The 15,104-nt window shown below is 50.6% G+C and overlaps 1 protein-coding gene across 8 annotated transcripts in view; it reads right to left on the bottom strand.

Moving 5' to 3' along the window:
• Positions 1-14,756, bottom strand: part of LOC116628049 (synaptotagmin-17) — a 74,682-nt gene extending 59,926 nt beyond the window's left edge. The window contains exons 1-5 of one of the 8 annotated variants that reach the window (XM_032398101.1): positions 14,362-14,756; positions 10,665-10,682; positions 9,842-9,990; positions 3,694-3,842; positions 507-1,126 (exon numbers count right to left, since the gene is read on the bottom strand). In XM_032398101.1, the coding sequence (XP_032253992.1) occupies positions 507-1,126; positions 3,694-3,842; positions 9,842-9,990; positions 10,665-10,682; positions 14,362-14,376 (951 nt within the window). In that variant the 5' untranslated portion in view covers positions 14,377-14,756. The other 7 variants (XM_032398104.1, XM_032398103.1, XM_032398102.1 and 4 more) reach the window with 7 other exon arrangements.
• Positions 14,757-15,104: the final 348 nt, after the last annotated feature.

Raw genomic sequence — 15,104 nt, forward strand, 5'->3', positions numbered from 1 at the left:
GAAAAACATCCATATATCATCCTGTTCTTCAGCCCTCATTTTATTTTTCCCAAATCAATTTCTGAAAGTCAAAATGACTGATAGCTTCATACCCTGGACAATCATTCTCCTTATTTAATAACCTGGCATTGATGACAAAAAGCTCCCAGGGTGGTGGTGGTTACATGAATCTACACATGCGATAAAATTTCATAGAACTCCATAAACACACACACACAGTGGTGCATGTAAAACTCCATGAAAATTCAATAAGGTCCGAAGCTCTGTTGCCAACGTCACTTTGCTGGCATTGCTAAGGCACTCGGGTCGTGTGAGATTTATCACTGGGGCTGCTGGGTGACGAGACAAGAACTCTGTATGGCGTTTGCAACTGCTTGCAAGTCAAAAATTGTTTCAAAATAAAAAGTTTTTAACATGCAAAGACGATTTAAATAATAAAATGAAAATCATCTTTTTTTTTTTTTTTTAAAGCTCCCAGCAGGAGACAGCGCCAACCCACCCCTTACCTGAGAACTGGGGACCAGCGCCTTCCACCAGTGCCCGCCTTTCACCAGGTCAACCTCGCACAAAGGGACGGACACCTTCCCAATGACACAGTGGCGGGAGAACTTATCAAAATCCACCACGGTCAGCAGCAGGGTCCTCCTCTGTGCTTCTAGGAAGGGGATCTCAAAGGTGTAACGCTCCTCAAACACGGGTTTCTGGGTCTTGCGTTTGACCCCCGTCTGCTTCGAGTTCTTCTGGTCCGGCAGGAGACAGATCTTGACGTAGGGGTTTGAGTGCGCCATGTCTTGGCGTGAGCCGTCGTGGGAGACGGGGGGCGGCAGGTCCCTGGCCTCGATCACCCTCACGGTCAGGTGGTTGTGCAGCAGGTCGTACTGGGTGCTGAAGTGCAGCATGCCCAGCTGGTACTTGGACAAGATCTCCTCATCGGTCAGGAAGTCCACGTCGTCGCTGTTGGAGTCTAGGGAGTACAGCTGGGGCTCGAACTTTCTGAAATAGTCGTCTGGGGTGTAAGTCCGTCTGAGCACCGAGGGCTGGATGGGCTCCTTTTTGGCGCTGAGAACGCCAAACTCGATGGGCTTAATATCAATGAGCGGGGAGCTGGGTCGTCTGGATTCAAGACCTAAACAGCCGCCAGAAATAACAATTAACACCGCCACGTGTGGGACCAAACCTGGGCCGCTTCATGAAACTGGCAACATTTCCTAGATTCTCACGTTGTTCACTGTTTCCCAAATCTCTTTGCCATCTGCTCGCCACACCTTGAGATCCTCTTATTTATTGTCTGAGAGGCAACATGGCGGCATGACCATCCCCATCACAACCAGGCACTGTTCTCAACACACTGACATATCAAGTCATCAGATCTCCACAAGGTATTAGATAATGGCGATCCCTACTTGACAGATGAGGAAACAGAAACAGGTAGTAAGAGGAAGAACCGGGAGTCAAGCCCAGCCTGTCTGGCCCCAGAGTCTTGAGGTAACCGTGACCCTATACGGCCTCCCCTTCCGGAGAGTGGACTCTGGAGCCAGAGTTCCTGGGACTCAGTTTCCCCATAAAATGGAGTCAATCATAGCGCGGGCTTCAAAGATTATGGTGACTCAAGGAGCCAATGCATGGAAAGGGCTCGGCACAGAATGTGCACACAGTAACAGCTCGATAAATGGTAACTACTGTACTTCTTCAAGGATCATATTTGGACTTCCCCACTTGTGGGGTGCCTCTCCCCTCCCCATCAACCAGCAGAGTTTACGGCTCCCAAGTCCATCATTCGAATCTTTGCTCATCCCTTGATTCTAGCAATGAGCTCATGGAATTTCATTTTAAAAAACTATTTAACTGAAGCATTACTGACATACAAAAAAAGCTGTGCATATATGAGCTTGGAGGTAAGTACGCACCCGTGAAACCATCACCACACTCTGTGCTATACACATACCCATCACCTCCCAAAGTGTTCTCCTGCCTTCTTTATTTACTTAATTTTTCTGGTGATAAGGACCTTTAACAGAGGATCAGGTCTCTTAGTAAAATTTTAAGTATACAATATTGTTAACTATAAGCACTGTGTTGTACAGTAGAGCTCTAGAACTTCTTTATCTTGCATAACGGAAAGCAACACCTCCCCAGCTCCCCATCCCTGCAGTCCTTGGTAACCACACTTTCCTCTCTGCTCCTAGGAGTCTGACTATCAGATTCCTCATATAAAGCAGGGTTATGTAGCATTCGTTCTTTCATGACCTTCTTGTTAAGTGCCCCAACACCTGTCTTGTCCGCTAAAATCATGAGACTTTGGTCTGGTGCATGGCTGGTACTCTGATAACTATGTGCTAAATGATAATCATCTGTGTACAGAGCTGGGCAGGAGACCTAGGAATCATCTAGACGCGTGCTATTCGAGAGAAATATAGTGGGGTTCGGAAATACAAACGACATAGGTAACATAAAGTCTTCCAATTTTTTAAGAGTGCAAAGAAACGGGTGAAATTAATATTTTCAACATATAATCAAAATGAAAAGGTCTCAGTGAGACAGTGTAAATTCTCTTTTATTTCCTGGCTTCAAAATCGTGGGCACGTAACACATACAGCATGTCTCCACTGGGCTCAGCCCCATTTAAATGCTCACCAGCGATGCGTGGCTGGTGGCCGCCATACTGGACAGCACAGGTCAGGAACAGGCCTCTTGCTTTACAGATGGAAAGACTGAGGCCTAGAGAGGCCTCACATCCCCTCTGTTTCACTCTTTCAAGCCCTTGAACTTTTCTCTACTTCCTCCCCCGCCCCCCGTCTACCCCCAAGAAAGATCAGACACCAATATTTCCACCTGAGCGGATTTACTTCATGAATTTTAAGCTTTTCCCCACCCTCTGTTAAGTGAATTGCAGACAGCTGAATGAGACAGCAGAGTGGACCAACTGGGGGGCCTGTGGACCCTATTTGACCTAGAGATACATCTTGTCTGGGTTTAAAGCTAAAGAAGTTTCATATAAAACCCCAGATCGCCAGTTTCTCTTTAGAAAGGGCAGGCAATACGGAGCCCACAATCTCGCACCCCCCACCCCCACCCCAGCAAGAGCTGGGTAACAACTGCCCCTTTCAGTGGGGCACTGGCTTCCCAAATGGCCACAGTCCCCACCCCGCCCCGGTAACTGAGGCTGAGTCAGCTGCCACTTGTCACTGCATTAGAACGAGTCTCATCTCTGTCCAACCCTCTCCAACTCATTCACGGACAAAACCCACCTGGCCCCTGAAGTTACTTGAATTTGCAAGCACTGCCATACAACACGGGAACACCCACCTTTTGGGGTCTGAAATGATAATATGCTGACCACGTCAATCAACTGAGCCAATTCAATGAAACTTGTGATCAGGAAAAAGAAAAATCGATCAAGTAACTGCTTCCGGCTGAACTCAGCAGAAATCAGGTGCAACGCACTCTGGTCACACGGTTATCATCTCTCCATCATCCCGTCTCCTGCCCGGACTGTCATCCCACTCTGCCCCCTCCCCAGAAGACAAGCTCTTTCCTCACATCTTTCCTTGGGGATGCTGCCGAGTGTCTGGGAAAGCCAGCTCTCTTCTTTTGTCCTGGGGACCTGGCTAATGGGACTTTAATTTGTGAATGGAGGTGGAATGGCACAGGATTTCGTGAGGATCCCTAGGCAGTCACAGCAAAGATGCTTACTTGAAATCCTTCGGGTCAGGCTGTACGTAGACTTTGACGTGTCTGAGGATGAGCATCTGCGATCTGGGGAGTTGGTCCGTGGGGTCAGAGGGACTTCACTGGCTGTGTGGACGGAGTCCCCGTCCTTGTCACTGCTCCGGCCGGCCATCCTATAGGAAAGGAAGAGGTCTCAATGGTTGTCAAAAAATCTCCAGGGACTGGCATCCCTGCCCCTGGGAAGACAGACCCACGACGAAACGGCTCTCAGATCCAGTTTATACAACTTGCAGTAATACAAACTTGAATCAGTGCGGCAGCCCTAGACTCTCAGTAATGCCTTACTTTTTGCACAAAATGAGAAATGATATAAGGACTTTCTGATTTAGAACAATCTGTCAAGGACAGTGGGGAGGGATATGTACTTATTCAGGTTATTGCCACATGGAGGCGCCACGCTGAGTCAAGCCCAGACCTGTCAATCAGTCTGGAAGGAACCACGGGGTTGTCTATACCCATCTAAACTTCTGCAGGTGGCTTTTGGTGGGAAACAGCCTGCTATTTCAACCCTCACTGTGTCTATACTTTAGCATCTTCTAAAAGTATCCTATAACCGTGTCAACTCGAGAGTTCTCCGAGTGCCAGGGCTAAAGCTACAAAATGGCCCTGAGAATCAATGACTTAAGAGCAATAGTTCGATGTGAAGGAACAGCTAAAAATGAGCAGCTGCCGTGATTCAATGTGCTCCCAATGAGGATGAAAAATACTAAAAGAAGAAAAAGCACTGGGTCGGGGGTGGGGAGATACAGGGTAGCAATTAAGAGCACAACCTCTTGGTCTGAACCCTGGCTGGGTGACCTTGGGCAAGGCCCTTCCTCTCTCTGTGCCTCCATCTACCCATCTGCAAAATGGGAATAATAATAGTACCCACCTTAGATGGTTGCTCTCAACACTAAATGAGTTAGCACATATAAAATGCTTAGAACAGTTCTTGGTACATAGTAGGTGTGTGCTCAATACATTTTAGCTGGCATGATAACAATCTTTAAGATCCCCCAATCCCCAAAAAGCTAGGTAAGGATGCTTGGGGGGGTTGGGGAGAGGTGGGGAAAAAAGCTGGCGGAGTGGCCGGGAGATGGATGCTGCTATTGACACAGCCCTAAGCGATTGTGGCTGTAGATGGATACCTTCTGAGACCACATCCCCCACCCCCAACCCCCTACCCAGCTTGACATTTAAGCCTGTGCATAAGCTAGTCTTGAAAAATGCAAGTTTCCAATTCTAGGAGGTCTTTAGATGCATCCTGTGCATGAAATGAGACGGATCTGATGTTCTTCCAAAGCAATGTAAGGGTCACAGCCAGGACAAGACCGGGCATGTTATGGGGGTAGGGGGGTGCGGGGGAATGCCCAGTCCCTGCTTGCCTCCCACTCCTGGTCTGTAAAAGGTGCACGCAGCAGATGAAATGGGGGGAGGGGGAGTAGGGGAAGGCACAGAAATGCAGCCATACTGTATCGTTCATTCTTCTCTCTCCCTTAAATGAAAGCTGCAGCATCTTCCAAAGAAGGTGGAACCTCGGGCACCCCCACCTGCATGCCTGTTTCCTGGAGGGCCGTGGCCATACGTCACTGCAGTGGCCACCTCCAACCTGTTAAGTCCCATCCAGTCTTCGGGGCTCAGCTTAAGTGCTGTTGCCCCTGAAGCCTCGCTTGAGTCCTCTCGGACAATGTCTGAGCCACCCCTAACTCCTCTGCACCCACCGGGCTTCCCAGCCCTTCCTCCAACACACCGAGCTGAGCCATGCTGTTCCCTCTGCCTGGAATGCTCTTCCTGTCTCCATCTCCTGTCTGGTTCCTTCTCATCAGTCAGGTCTCAGCCTCAACAGCGCCTCCTCAGAGACGCCCCACCCTGTCCCTATCACCTCCTCCTACCCCATCAGTCCTTCTTTCCCTCTTCAACAATGCACATAACTCATCTTTAGTTGCGGCTTATCTTCTGCGTCTGACACTAAGTCCTCGCTCAGTGTCTCTCGTTCACCACTGCCGCCCTTGCCCTAGCATGGCATCTGGCACGTGTGGAGTCTTCGTTTATTTTCTCAGTAAACGAATGAATGAATTCACCCTCCTTGTCATTCTTATCTGATTTCATCTTGTCTCAAAATGATCTGAGTGCATATCTTGCCCCGCCCCCAGCAGGGTACGCTCCTTAATGGGGCGATCTATACTTATCTTGATCGAAGGTACCAGGTGCTAAGCACCAACTGTGTACCAGGCACTGTGCTCAATGCTCTGTCTGAACCATCTCATTAATCCTTAAAACAATCCAGAGTGTACTTGTTATTAACAAGCCTCACCCCCTTTACAGATGGGGGGGGGCAGGGCGTGGAAGGGAAGCCTGGTAGGGTGGGGATGGGATGGATAATTATTCTGCACCACTGTTCAACTCCCAGTGAAGTCCAGCAATACCTGACTCCGAACGGCATGCCCTAAACTCCTGAGCTGGGTATCCCTTATGAGGCCTGTTGGAGCTGTGTATGCAGTAGGTCCTCGATACACGCTTGATGGACAAAGAAATGACCTGACTTTAGTCAATGAGCGTCTTTCTGGCATCGCTCCAAAAGGAGCCAGTCGGACTGTATACAGTTTTCCTGACCTTCACCAGTCCAGCCCAGCCAAGGAAAGCTGGGGGACCCAAATGACAGGAGCATATCTGACAATTAATGGTGTATCCCCTAAAATCCCCCACACAAAGGACTAGGTCATCTGCCACAGGCCGTCCCACAGAGAGGCATGTCCTGTGGTTCTTAGCTCAAATGTCACAGCAGGAACAGCACTGCAAAGCCCATACACTTGACATTTCTACTCCCTGTCTGTTTGATAACATGCAACTGCCCACTTGGTAAATAAATCTGGGGAAAGCACAAGCTGTAAATTCACTTTTTGAATGATTTAACCCGCCTCCCCTTTACAGACTTCTCTTAACATTTTGCATTACGTTGAGTGCCAAAAATGTACTAAGTTGCTACCCAGGATTCAAGATATTCATCCTGAGAAGCACAGAAAGTCATGTACCGTTGTTCAGGCTTTCGACTGCAAAGCTCTAGGTGGTATCATTCGTAACAACCGCCAGCTGAATGGGGCCTTCCAGTGTTGTGTGGTGTGTTGGCCGTGCTGGGAAGGTTCCAGCCCTCTTCTCTGCTTGTGGCAAAACCAAAGTAAGTGTCTTCCCAGAAGGTCCCCACCCCTGGCCCCCAGAAAGAGTCCCCCACTTGCACAATGGGTCAGCAGCCAGGGTAAAGTGCAACTGTCCTCCAGCTCAGTGCTAGAACCTAGGCCATGCACCCGTGACACTCAACATTGGGCATCTGGGGCAAACAGGTACCTGACTAGGATTTTCAGGGTCCATCACGATTCTCCACTGGTTCAGAGGCCAATTCAAATTCCTTGACCTGGCATTCAAGACCCTACAGGACCTGAGCTTGCAGGCTCATTTTCCATGATTCCCCCCACTCTTCCTAGCTACTGTGGAGTTTGCCCAACCTAGGTCCATTCCCTCCTCTCTGGTTACAGCATGCAAACTGTCTATTACAAAGATTGGCAAACTACGGGGCCCAATCTGCTGCCTGATCTTGTACATGAAGTAAGACTGGAACACAGCCACGCCCACTCAGTAATGTCCCACCTATGGCTGCTTTCACACTGTCTAGGAGTGGTTGTGACAGACTAAGCCCTTTCTAGGAAAAGTTTGCCCACCCCTAGTCTGCTAGCTCGGTTCATGTGTGTCAGGTGGGAATGACCCTTTCCCTGGTTCCAGGGTGGTCAGACAATCCAGGCATGATCCTAGCATCATTTCCTCCAAGCAAAAGTGACTGGCTCAAGTGACTGGCACATGACCCAAATCAGAGCAATTGAGAGCCCATCCTGGTTTGTTTGCTGCTATTGAGGCAAAGAAGAAAGCAGCTTAAGAATGAGGCCAATAAAGGGGCGCCTGGGTGGCTCGGTTGGTTAAGCGTCCAACTCTTGATTTCGGCTCAGGTCATGATCTCAGGGTTGTGAGACTGAGCACTGCGTCGGGCTCCAAGCTGGGCATGGAGCCTGCTTAAGATTCTTTCTCCCTCTCCCTCTGCCCCTCCCTGCCCCCCAAAAAAGAATGAGGCCAATATAGAAGAAACAGAGAGAGAGGGAAGGGGAGAAGGCACAAATGCATGCCCATGACAACATCTGACCCCTGGATCCAGCTATGCCTGAAACCACTGTCCCTGGATATTTTTTTCCATAATGAGACTCTAGGCAGAACTGTCATATGGGTGTGCAGGGTGTGAATGCACAACTCTCGGGGGCAGCTGGGCTTATGTACCTGCCTTATCTCCTGTACTAGATTTAAAATCTCCTGAGCACAGTAATCGGACTCTATGTAGTCTCTGCATCCCACAGTGCCTGGCACATGAAGCATACTCGAGAAATAGTTACCAAAGAAACTGAGATTAAGTTTTCAACCAGATGACTGGCACTGTCAGGATTCAATTTCTGCCTGTAAGTTTGTCAGTTGGTCAATAACAATTTTTTGGAGTGAACAACATAGATAAAAAGCCCACCCTCGCAGAGCTGGCACTCTTCTGAGCATGGCTTTCAAGACACCAGATGGGCTGAGCCAACCTCTGCCACACAGGGCACTGGACAGTGGGAATGATCTCTCGATCATTCACCAAACATCTCAACTCTACGCATACCTGCAGGACTCAGACTACAACCCATGACTAATGAAAACATTTCTTAACACTGTCTTTACACCAGTTTAAAGAATCTCCATCAATACCTACAAATTCAGAAACGAATACTTAACTACTCTGTGAAGCATGTTATGTGCACATCTCATTACTCGGAACCACAACCCTATAAAGGAAGTTCTATTATTGTCCTCACTTTACAGATGAGGAAACGGAGAGCAAACAGGGTAAGATGAATCACTTACATTTATGATTGCCAACCAGGGGTCAAGCATTTGTAGGGGTTTCCTGTGTACTAATTCCGGCAGTCACCACAACAACCATATGAGATAAACCCTATTATTTTTATCATCCCCATTTTACAGATGGGAAATCAAGGCACAGAGCTCTAACTACTTGCCCAAGGTCACAGAACTAGAAAAAAGTAGGAGACACAGGATCTGAAGGCACAGGGCCTGACATAGAGCCACTGTACTATGGAAATATTCGATGCTTGCTTCTAAGAAGAGCAAATGAGAGGACTGAGACATGACCCCCAACTTGGAGGGAAAGAGGGGATATCATGGACTTCCAGAATCTCAGCTCAAAGATTTAGCTGGAACAGCACTGGGTTCCCCCTGAGGCTCTGGGTGTGGGCCCTTGCATTGCCTCCCGCCCTCTCGGGGCCTCCCGCTCTGCGCAGGAGAGCTGGACTCGCTGGTGGCCAGGCCCTTCTAGGCGCTGGCCTTCTAGACTCAACCCAGGCTCTCTGGCCACGCTCCGAGAGGTGGACCAGACACGTGGCTGAGAAGCTTCAAAACTGTGTTCCCAAAATATCTGAGCGACTGGCAGATGGAGATGTTGTATGCAGGCGCGGGAGGAGCACGAATTGGAAATAAAATGAAAGATGCCAGAGAGAACATAAACAGCGTTGGAGGACAGGATGGAGCCTGGAGGTGCTTTGCTGCTTCCCTGGGTCTGAAGTCCTTGTTCAGACCGGCAAAAAGGCACCTGTTTGTCCATGCGGTCTACCAACCATCCAGCAGTTTTCACTGAGCATCGACTCTGTGCCAGGCACTGGGTCGGGTGCTGGGACTGTGGGTCATACTGACTTGGATGGCCATCCTTAGAATTTCGACATCCCTTGAAGAATGCAGATGCTCACAGATCTCTTCTTCCACTTGGAACGACACTCGACATGATTAAAAGCGCCCACAGGCTTAACACCGCACCCTCCGAGTCTCAGACGAACCGAGGGGGACCTAGCTAAGCTAGAGCCCGGCCACCAGCTTGCCAAACAAAATGAGAGGCACAGAGCAGGTCCCCGTCGGCAGCAAAGAGGTCCACGGACACTCAGCGTTTCCCCCTTTCGTACCCGAGCCCTCCTGCCCGCACCCCCTCGCACAAACTGAGCCAAGAAAACGTCTTGAGATCGCTTTCAAGGAAGTTCCGAGCAGTTTTACTTACAGCCAGGGAGGAGTCTGGGCAGGGAAAGGTCCCAGAATTTCAACTTCATCCTCACTCGACTGGCAACAGCTGGACTCATAGCACTTCTCACAGCAGTGCCTGCAAGTCCATCTGCACAGTAGCAGATCGGAGATTCTAGAAAGAAAACCCTGAGGCCATCGGGGGAGGTGGGCAGTGGAGAGGGGGGGTGGGGGGGAGGGGAGGTGGGAGGGGAGGAGAGGAGGAAAAGGAAAAACACCCGAAAATTACAAGCAGCCGATCCCCGCTGAGAAATAAGGACATTCAGGAGGTCTGTCCCTGCTGCTGAACACTTAGAACAAAATGTTTTCCGTTTCTATTTACCAACTGCAGGCACAGAGATGGCAAACACCAACTTGCTGGAGCCGTTAATAGTGAGCAAAACATTTGCAGGTATTTTCTCTGGTAGTTTATTGTGAGTGTCTTTCTTGACAGGTGGGTGGTTTATACAACACCGTGAGGGCTATACAATATGTTCTCGAAACACAATGAATATTACTCTGTCTTCTTGAAAGCAAAGCAAAAAAAGATTTTTAAAAAAAATCATCTCAGTGACACGAAGTAAACAGAGGTAACCAAACGGAATAAGGACGGTGGTGGGGAGAGCAATCTAGCCTGTCTACAAGTGTCTCCTCTTCATCGGGATCTCCCTCCTTCCATAGAAAGGCATCAAAACCGTGCCGTTCTAAACATCCAGTCATTGTTCAATACTGAACAGCCCCACAGCCCCACATAAGACTCCGAAATGAAAGGCAAGCACCTCTTGATCAGAAACCAGACCAAAGGAATCATCGAATTAACCCACCTCGTTTAAAGGTTCCAACTGCCCTTTTAGAGATCCACGAAGAAGCCAAGGGGCGTCGGGGGTGAGAGGGTTACAAAAAGAGAGACAAGACCAGTTTAGCAATATTCCAGCAACTCAGAAAAGAAAAAAGAAAAAGAAAGAAAGAAAGAAAAAAAAAAAAAGCCCTGCATCTTTCCACTTACCATCCTGGGAAGGGAGCTGACTCCCTAACAAGGTGCTATCAGCGGGGCTGCTGGGAGCCTCCTGGCTAACCAACACCGAATAAATGGGAAACTTTAGCATTTCGATTTGATTTGCACCGTATGCTGTTATGAATCAGACCGGGTGGATAGATAGTCATTCTATCCAATGCAGCCACACTTCAGAAGAGCAAACCTTCCTATACAGAAATAGCCATGAAGCCAACCCAAAAGGACATGATTAGCTAACACGCAGGCAGACGCACAGGGGATGTGACTTGGCTTTCCCCCCACCCTCCCAGGGGCCCTACCTTATAATTCTGCTCCAATGGTGATGGTGGGGAGTTTCATATGACCACCCACAAACACAGGGAGCAGAGAAGGAAGCCATAATCTGGGCCTGGGAGGGGGTGGGGGGTGGGGCTACCTCCCTTTTCAGCCCCACCTCCCATCAGGACTTCTCACCCGTTCCCAAGGCACAGACTCCCTCCCCCTCTGCCAGGGAAGAGTCGCAGTGGCTTAGGAATGCATGGGCCAAGGAAACCAGGTAGATTAGGAGTCCCGCATCCTAGCCTGGGATAAATCCCGGGGATGAACTCAAACTCAGAATTTGGAATCAAGACGAAGAAAGTTATCCTCTTTTTCAATTCTCTCGCTCTCAAGGAGGAGGAGGTCTCAGTTTGGTACCATTGCATGTTAACATGTTTCTAACACTTGTACAACTCCCGCCGCCCCCGCCCCCATCCCCTCTTCCTTTTTAAACAGAGAGCAGACCTCAGCTCAGAGCCTTGGACATAACTAATTGGGTGGCATTACTATCATTGTGTTTATTTTTCCAGTTGCCTTCTGTTTATATCAAGTGATCCTCGTTTTCTATTATGGTAGTGACATAAAGTTTCCTTTTCATATGATTTTAAGTTAAAAAAAGAAAGTGAGTCTGTTTATAGGAAAAAGTATTAAGTAAATATTGTACAAGTGGTACACAGCTCATGAAAAATTCAAAATCCTTGAAGTGATAAGGGAATGGCTGCAGCTTGGGAAAGAAAGTCTCGGGCACTAATCACAGACTCTTCCAAAAGCAAAACTCGAACCACACACAGAGCAAGACCTGAAGATGCTTGGGGGTCACGCAGAGCTGAGCGGGTAAGTGTTAGTGCTGGCTTCACCACCAGCCAATCATGTGACTTGGGTAAGTCAGGGGGCCACTCTGAACTTCAGTTACCTCTTTTCTTTAGTGGAAGGGCTAAACTAGGACTCTGACTATAAAAATGCTTGTGTGTGCTGCCCAGCTGCAAAATATCTGCACTCTTTCTGTGGCTTTATGAGAACAAGGTGGTTTGCCAAGACCAGTTGGAACCTATTAGGCATCAGAGACTGTCCTGGCGGCTGCAACAGTGAAAAAGCAGCAAAAAGCTATGCCCCCGTGCACGTACATGAGGAAGTGTTTGAAAATGCTTACAATAAAGTGCAAGGATAAAGGGCTGCTTTTTCCTTGGACAACAGTCCATGCCCATTCTTTCCATAGAGGGAAAGCATTTCCTAGGTGTGTGGTGATCAAAAGACACTGTTTATAAAACCACATGAGTAGAGACAAAGGCCACCGTAGGGCCCAATCCTTTCTCAAACCCCAGGTACAAGATGAATGTCCGGGAGCAAAGAGAAACCAAGGAAGAGAAAGAGGGGAAGGAAGATGTTTTTATGTTCCCAGCATGCTAAGTCTTTCTTCACATGGAGTCCACTGGGTTCATGTATTTGACCGGAGACAGGATCACCGGTTCAAGCCAGAAAGAAATAGGAAGAAGGAGAATCCAGATATTCTAGAACAGGTGTTGGCAAGCTATGACTTGCAATGCTAAATCCAGCCCACAACCTGCTTTTGTATGGTCCTCCACTCAAGGATGGTTTGTACATTTTTAAATGGTTGGGAAAACACCAAAAGAAAATGAATACTTCTTGACTAGCATACAGTATATGAAATTGAAATTTCAGTGTCCACAAATAGTTTTATTGGAACACAGCCACGCCCATGCATTTACTATGGTCTATAGTCGTTCGATGCCATAGTCAGAGTTGAATATTTATGACACAGACCATGTAGCGCTCCAAGAAAAAAAATGTACTATCTGGACATTTATAGAAAAAGTTTCATACCTTGTTCTAGAAGGAAAGTCAGTTTCACCAAGCCAGTCTCATTTTAGCTGCTTAACAAATCCCCCACTGATCCCCACCATCTCCCTTTTCGATCCCACCACGACCCCTAAGCAGCTGTGTGACCTTGGGCAAGTCACTAATCTCTGTCCTGAAGGTGGTTATTAAAACCCACAGAAGCATGTTCTAATATTGTGTATTTCTCACTGGATTGTGCATTCTGAGGGGCAGAGACTACGCTGTTTTCACAACTATATCCCCAGCGCTCACATAGGTGGTCACTCAAGTGTTTGTTGAGTGAGCCCCACAACATTCAGCCTGCAGTAAGTGTACAGAAAATATGACCTTCACTGAACTTGAAAAGAGGATCTAGAGATTCCATAGAAGCCAGTGGTGCAAATCTAAGCCACCAGAGGGATGGGGAGACCAAGACGGGTGACAGAGCACAGAGTTCCTGCCAGGCTGAAAAGTGTGAGGACAAGATGTGAGCCAGTGGGGAACTAGAAAACCAGCAGCCCCCTCGGCTGTAGCTGAGGGTGAGAGAAGCGAGCCCAGATGCACCCTAGATGTGGGAACCTGTAGGCTTTTCTGCCGGGCAGAGAGGAGCCAACCCCAGAAAGCAAGCAGCTCAACGGGTCTGACTGCAGGTCTGACTGCATGACCTTGGCGCTGACCTGTCGCCACTTCCCCGCCTTGTACTGAAGGGAAAGGTCTCGTAGTCAAGCAGCCTCCCCCCAAAAAGGATGCCTGGAAATTATTTCAGTCCAAGGATTCTTGTGAGAGTTTCCTCAAGGTGATGGGGGTCCACAACTCCCAGACCCCAATGCAATGGCCGAAAATGATCGGTTGCTCCCGCCCCCACCAACAGCGCGCCTGTAGTATGTCCCCCACCCCTCAGCACCCAGTGCCCGGGAGAGACGACGTCCTTGTCCCTCCTGGCCGGAACAGCTGCCTCAGGCTCGCTCCGCCGGCCAATTAGCCAGAGCCGTCGCCACGGCAACGGCAGCTGGCGAGCCGGGCGGCTGGCGCGTCCCGGGCCGCCCTCCCCGCGGCCCCTCCCCTGGGGTGGGGTGCAAGGGGAGGGGATGGGGGCAGAAAAGTCCGCCCCACCCCCACTCCCTCCCCAGGAGGCCAGGGCGCGCGGGCAGAGTCCACAGGGGCCCTTCATCCCCGGGTGTGGGGGTCCCCAGCCCCCTATCCTGGGTCGCACCCGTGCCGCTGCACAGGCTGCGTGCCCTCGGGCACCCTTTCTCTCGAAGCAAGTTTGTGGGAGCCCAGCCGTGTGCCCTCCCTTCCGCGCGCTCACGGCCGGAGGGGGCGCGGCACCCCCCACCCGCACCGCGGACCTTGCCCCCCAGCCTCAGCCCTACCTGGATGTACGCCATTTTCGCCCTCGCGCACTCACTCCGGCCCGGGCATGGCGCCGCCACGGCCACTTTGCCCTCGCCAACAGGGGAGGGGGGGGGAAAGGAAGAAAAAGGCAGCCGGGTGGCCCCAGACGTGACTGGCGTGGCTGATGAGCGGCGCCCGCCCCTCCGCCGGCCGCCCCGTCCTTGCCTTTCCCTGCGTTCCGGCTCCCGGAGTCGGGGCCGCCTCCCAGGTTGGGAGCTGGGGCGCCCAGAGCCCCCGCCTCGGCCACTCTCGCTGTCCTGCGCTCCCCCCGAGGCGCTGCCCTGGCTGGAAGGAGGCCGGGGCGCCTGGGGAGGGAGCCCGGGGCGGCCGCGGGGACTGCAGCGACCCCGGCGCAGGCAGGGCTGGAGACGCCGGGGCCCGGGCGCGCCAGAGGCGGGGGAGGGGATGGGGAAAGGGGTGGGAGGGGGCGGTGCGCGGGTCAGCCCATCCGGTCGGCACCGGGGCTGGCACCTACCGAGAGCAGAGCCCCCGGGACGGTCTTGAAACCGAGGGGGTACAGTCCTGCCCGCCGTGGAGTCTGGGGCGGGGAGGGTCCTCCCCATCCAGCCCTCTCCCAGTCCGGGTTGGAAAAACTTTATTCCCGCCCCACCCGTCGCGCCTAGAACTGTTGCGGCGAGGAACACAGAGGCCAAATGAATGGGAGCTTTAAGTTCAGGTGGGGGCCTAGGGCGCCGGGAGGCGGGAACGTGCTGTGGCCGGG

Source organism: Phoca vitulina, unplaced genomic scaffold (assembly GCF_004348235.1).
Source record: "Phoca vitulina isolate PV1807 unplaced genomic scaffold, GSC_HSeal_1.0 scaffold110, whole genome shotgun sequence".
NCBI classification, from domain to species: Eukaryota; Metazoa; Chordata; class Mammalia; order Carnivora; family Phocidae; genus Phoca; species Phoca vitulina.